The sequence below is a fragment of the Macadamia integrifolia genome, chromosome 3 (genome assembly GCF_013358625.1).
Source record: "Macadamia integrifolia cultivar HAES 741 chromosome 3, SCU_Mint_v3, whole genome shotgun sequence".
Classification (NCBI taxonomy): domain Eukaryota; kingdom Viridiplantae; phylum Streptophyta; class Magnoliopsida; order Proteales; family Proteaceae; genus Macadamia; species Macadamia integrifolia.
In genome coordinates this window covers 4,886,857-4,893,204 of record NC_056559.1, presented here as the reverse complement: position 1 = coordinate 4,893,204, position 6,348 = coordinate 4,886,857, and the positions used below count along the sequence as shown (strand labels likewise).

Below are 6,348 nucleotides of genomic sequence, written 5' to 3'. Positions count from 1 at the left end.
GGGGGGTCCTTCACCTGCTAAGAAAAAGCTCTAGCCAAAAAAAAAAAAAATTGGCATTTGTGTCCACGTGTGTGTGCATGTGCATGTTCGTGCCATGGGAGCACTCACTTGTGCATTGACAGCCAAGTTCTAATGCAATGATCATATTTCTCCTCACAGGCCAAATCAGAAATTTCTGTTTTACATATATCCTAATTTTCCCCCAAAAATTCTTTTGATTCTAGTGCCATGGGAGCACTCACTTGTGCTGAGATCTCATTTTTTTAGATTAGAGAGACGAGATCACAGGCGAGGTATAAAAACGACAAGATCTCGCTAAATCTCGCCAATCTTGCCAAAATCTTGCCAAATCTCGCCAGATCTCGCCTCTCTCTCTCTCTCTCTCTCTCTCTCTCTCTCTCTCTACTTTTTGAAGAAAAAACACTAAGGGGCAAGAATTTTGGTGCTTTTGCTTGAGGATCTCCATTCCTATCTTATGTCATTTCAAATTTTCAAATGTATGTTAATGTGACTCATTAGTCATCAATGTTAATTGTTAATCAATTAAGTAATTATCTATGATGTCTTTTAAATTCTTAAGATTATGGTGTGTCATGTGTTGGTTGTGGAATGTGGATTATGGAATAGAGCATACTAGCCTAGGGTTCGAAGAGCCGGAGACTACTTACATAGGGTATGAAGTCAAAGTACCATGTTAAGTTTGATTTTTAAAAACTCATATTTCCATTGTGTTTAGAAGTCCTAAAATAAGGTAAATACCAAGTTTTAGGGACTACAAAGACCATATGACCACCGAGACCAACCACCGAGTCGACCACGAAAAATAACATGATCTCGGCAAGATCTGGCGAGATCTCTCTTTTTTGGATTAGCGAGATGGGGGGCGAAAGCGAGATCTTAAACCATGATTCTAGTGATAAGATCCAGAATTTAAGCATTTAGTTACAAGACTCTCCCTTCTCAATTTAACCTTAATATTAAAGGTTCAAAAGAAAGGGGCGCGCTTGGTCCAATGGCAAAGGTACGAATGTTGCGGCCTGGTGGTCAAGTGGTCGAAAGACTCAAAACAGCCTCTCGACATTCTCGAGGTAAGACTGTGCAATTCTCCCTCCCCCCCCCCCCGGGGCGCACCTCGCACATGCAGGAGCCTTGTTCACCAGATACGCCCATTAAAGGTTCAGAAGACAGCTTTTCTAAAGTATTGGCCAGGAGTATACTAATCTCTTAGCTTTTAAAAACGGATTGTAGCACTTTGCCTCAAATTCATAAGGATTCAAATAATGAAGCTGGAGAAGATCAAAATCTTAATCTAATCCCTTCCAAAGTATACTTTTTGCATGGGCAGTAGCACTTCAAATGATTTCACCAATGCAATGATCAGTTAATATACTAGCCTTGAAGTACATTGGGCGATGCCTTGCAACTCTAAGTGCCCCCTTCCTTTGGATATTGATGGTAGGATCCTCTAAAACCTCTTTCTTTCATTGTGTTGGTCTTCTTGGTCAGAGTAAAATGGCCATATCTTTGTGGACAGTACACAATATCTACATTTAGAAGTGGACAAGATGGGGGAACATCATATTTCCACTGTCATACATCCTCAATGGGTTCAAGTGCATTTTGGTATGTTGGGTTTCAAGTTTTTCTTTAATGTTGGATTTGAGTCTTACCATTTATACTATTTACTCAGATCAGTTGTGAATTGTCAGTTTCAGTCAAATTTCAGGTTCAGATTAAGTTTGAGTTGTCTCTGATTCATTCTAGAAGTTTTAAGTTGAGAGCGTCTGTTATTCTTCCCACTTCCCTTTAGGCGTCACCTCAGGTTGTGATTGCTTGCTTTGCTTGATCTAGATTCCGTCAGGGCGTTTCTTCAATTATCTAAAGAAACACAACACTTGGTCAATCCAATGACATTAAAAAAGGAAGGCGAAAACGCTGGTAAATTATCAGTTTACGATGAGATATCTTTACTGGTGTCAAACATGTAGAATGCGTCCAACTGTTTATAAATATCCGGTGCAGAATTAAATTAAATTTTAATGAAGTCTCTTGTACAACTTTTGCATGAAGAACTGCGATACTTTCTGACCGTTCTAAGTGCGACTCCTACAAAACCTAGCAGAGGAATGGCTGATAGGTTCAATACCTATTCCGCTCCTCTTTTTATTTTTCCTTTCAATGCCTATTTTACTGGCTTAACTTTCTCTTATCTACGTCCAAAATCTTTACCCCATCAATAACTCATGTTAGGACTTGACAACCTCTACTAATACTTTCAACCAACTGTTTAGAATACCCATTCCATAAACCAGCCTTTAAAATTAAGATTTTTAAGCCTAATGCTTTAAAAGAATGATCCAATATCTTCAATCTACCCTATATCCACAAAACAATGATATCGATGTTCCTTGATCAAGCATCTAAAAATCGCAATAAGTTGGAAAAGGTGATTTTATCACATTTCAAGAACAAGGTAAACTCATCCAACTCGCAAACAGAAATAATCAAAATAGTGGGTTCCTTTAGTAAACTTTTCATCCATACAACGATCAAGTTTTCATGGTATTGTCAACTTTTAAACTTCACTGATCAATACAGTTAGTTTCGCAAGCAGCAATCATGAGCATCATGATGCAAATCTGATAAATTTCATTTGGAAACCTTATTTGGAACCATACCTTTAAGTGGTGCTTCTTTAGGAACTCTTCAGTGCAGTCAGGACCCCATAGAAGACCAATGCCTCTCTCTTTATTTGGAGAAAGACCAGGGCTCATTGAAGGATCTGACCACAGTACGTCACCAGGGATCAAATTCAAACCTTCCCATGGAGGATCGAGAACTGATCTCTTTGCTGTGGATAATTCCTTCAATGAACCAAGTGTGAGAGAATTCGCATCTGGCTTTAAAACTACTCCACGACCTTTCTTTCCCCTGGTTCTCTTTGATGGGGTAGCTGCCATGCTGCGGAAAAGCCCTCCATGACTGGTAAAAATACGGCCAGCTATAAGAGAGGCCAATGGGAGCCCCTTAAAGCATCCTAAACATCTTCGATAGACATGTTTCCCTTGGTCTCCATATTTTTTCATCACCTCTTGCTCAAAACCATACACAGAGGTGCAATATTTGGATTCATGATTCCCACGTAGGAGAAACGCTCTATCTGGCAACAAGACCTGTAAGCCGGGAGAGGTTATTCAGAGGAAACCTCAAAACAAAAGAGTTGGGAGCGCATATGAAAATGCATTTAGTTCATCCCAATAAACAAGATATATATTTGACAAGAAACTATATATTGTAGTGCCAAGAGCACACACATCAAACTGCCATGTTCTTTTTTCCCTTTTGCTTGTTGGGATAATGTAATAATGTGTATGTTAATCATAAGAGAACTATCAAAGGAATGAAAAATTAAGGGAAGCTGAAGAAAACATAAATAAAGTCCCCAACTATACAAAACAAACCCACTATATGTGTACATCCAACTATCCCAATAGTAACAATAAGGAATCAAAAGAAAATCTTTAGATGCTATTTGTACATTCCATTTTCTTTTCTTTTGAAAGTTACAAAGCTATGAAACAAATCAATAAGCAAGCAGGCAAAAGCACAAGGTCATCCTTTAGAAGCAGAAGACTAAAACCCCATACAACAACATGAACACATAAGAAGTAAAGAAACCCTACCTTCCAAGCCAATAAGAGAAGGAATGTCTCAAGACCCCAAGCTCCTCTATCAACGTAATCACCATTAAACACAAAGAAACGATTGTCAGATGGAAACCCAGCATCCCGCAGAAGGAAAATCACGTCATGTAACTGCCCATGAAGGTCACCGACGACAACGACACTAGAATCTTCCGCGCACCCATCAATTTTGACGCAATTGGGTTCCTTTTGTAGGATCTTCGACGCCAAAAGAATTAAAGAATCGAAAACAGAGACGGGTAAGACAGAGGGAAAATCTGAAGGGGCAACGTTCTTAGATGACCACTCAAAAGTGGAGCTGAGATTCTGAACCCAATCTATAGTTAGCTTCCCCTCTGTAGGCCATGAGAGAGGGATCTCGGAAGGTGGTCGAGGTGGGTCTTCGACGAGAGTAGCGATACCATTCGACGAAGAATTCTCATCTGAACCAGGTTTTAGGTTAGGAGAAGAATTTGTAGTGGTCGTTGTTGTAGTAGATTCTGATTGCGACGACATAGTTGTTTATGTGGGAAGAAAGATCCTAAATGCTACTGTAGCAGTATATTGAAGAACTGAACAAGATCACTTGCAAAACAATTAGAAATGGAATTTTTCTGGTTCTTGAATATAGATTAAGAAACTTCGCGTATAGGTGTGGATGGGTTTCTTGGCTTTTGCGTTCTAAGTTTTCTACTCTGCGGCCTGCGCTGTATCCCTTCTTTCCGAGTGGGCTGCGCAGTGTCATCCTTGAGCGGGGTGTCTGCCACTAACAGGGTTTTAAAAAATAGGAATCGGTAACGGAGATTCAGATCGGTATTGAACTCGCCCGACACAACCTAATTCTATATATATTATGTCTATCTTTATGTATATAAAAACTAAGGGAAAGACTCTCTTAACATGAGGGGTAGGGTATGCCTAGACATATTTATCTCTCCTTACAAAAAATAAAAATGAATATAGAATTTGAATTTGAGTGGATGTACCTTACTCCCCATGTTTAGAAAACATTTTCCCATAAAAATATAGAGAGAATGATAGGCATACTACCCATGTGCGAAGGTGGGTGGGTTGTGTGATGAGGTATAATACAGGAGGGGTGAGGGGTCTTTTTTTTTCTTCTACTCTATCATACTAAGCATCGTTGGCTAGTAACTCCTACACACACACCCCTCACACATTATATGAGCGACAAGATTCGATCCCACATCCTCCACCCTTGGACGCCAGTTCTTCAAACCAAAGCTGCCACCACTAGGCTATCCTAATGTTCATGGCTAGGGATCATTTCAGTGGGAAGAGGGAGATATATAATAAGTGGTAGCTTACAATACACATATGGTATGCTCATCATTTTCTGAAAAATATACCTTCATTATCAACACATTAAATTCGTTATAATTTATTCATAAGTATGCATTTTAATCCACAAATATTTTTAATACAACAATACACATCATCGTCCACCTCCCCCTACTCTCATTATGATATATGATCAGGTCAATCAACACCAACCTGACCTAATCAGAGTCCAATCAAAATTGAACTGGGTTGGGCTGAGCCCATCACGATTGGACCTTAGCTGAGATATCTCAGTCCAACCTCAAGTTGATTGGGCTAGTCTGAGATTTATAAAAATCCAGCCCGAGGGTTGATTAGTGGATCAACATCTTTCAATGTGCGATGACGTTTGACATATCCACCACTTTATTATTATAACATAGTTTTCTGATTTCCAAGAAAGGTGGTCCGTGTGGACCGTGTTGGTCCCTTATGTAGGCCATTGTGAGTCATGTATTGCCTTCGGGCCCTGAACTTGAGCCCCAAAAAATATCAAACGTAAATTAAGGGCCCGTTTGATAACGTTACCAGAAACATGTTTCTGTGTTTTCTTGTTCTCAAAAACAAATAAACGGCATAAATACCATTTGGTAAAAGTGTTATGTTCCACTTGTTTCTTGAAACATAAATTGAAATTTATAACAATTTATGCTTCAAGAAACATGAATGACGAAACAAGTTTACTTGTTTCGCTCGTTTCTCGAAACAAAAATGGGGCACAAAAATCGACTCATCCCCGATAAAACCGACACCCCTCCCTCTTTTCCCTGTTGAAGCTTCACTGCTTCACCGTGTTACCTGACGGAGCTCTGCTTGTAGAATCGCCTGCGAAGAAGGAAGTGGTCAGTGGAACACCTTCCTCGTCACCCTCTTGAATAGTACGGACCCTTCTCCTTCGTCATCCTCGTGAACCCTAGGGTTTACGATCTATTATTCATCCAGAAGAAGCTCAGTCTAGATTCGCCTATGAAGAACGCAAGGAGCTGTAGAATAGGGCCTCCTCTGTCTCTGAAACCGTGCGAATCCTTCCCCATCTTCATCCTCGTGAACCCTAGGGTTTACGATCTACTTTTCATCTCGTGAACCCATATGGAAGATTCGCTTCATTATTGCAGAGATTCGTCCAGATTCATCGATGACTCACCTCCAAAGATAAAAGCTAGGTTTTCCCCTCAAATCTGAAGAGTATACCATCACATATTCTCTGTTTGAAGGTCCAGCTACTCCTCCCACATCCGATCACTCACATCTGCTCGGTAAGAACTGAGGTCCCCCCAATTTTTCTTTAAACTCTATCATCAGCGATCGGTGACTTGTCTCCAAC

The 6,348-nt window shown here is 40.0% G+C and overlaps 1 protein-coding gene across 5 annotated transcripts in view; it reads right to left on the bottom strand.

The window, feature by feature from the left end:
* LOC122072991 (serine/threonine-protein phosphatase 7-like) overlaps positions 1–4,416 on the bottom strand; it is a 20,007-nt gene extending 15,591 nt beyond the window's left edge. For 4 of the 5 annotated variants that reach the window (XM_042637460.1, XM_042637461.1, XM_042637463.1 and 1 more), the window contains exons 1-2: positions 3,684–4,416; positions 2,679–3,173 (exon numbers count right to left, since the gene is read on the bottom strand). In XM_042637460.1, coding sequence (XP_042493394.1) covers positions 2,679–3,173; positions 3,684–4,199 — 1,011 coding nt within the window. In that variant the 5' untranslated portion in view covers positions 4,200–4,416. The remainder of the gene's footprint in view (positions 1–2,678; positions 3,174–3,683) is intronic. The other variant, XM_042637459.1, reaches the window with a different exon arrangement.
* Between the last annotated feature and the right edge of the window lie 1,932 nt (positions 4,417–6,348).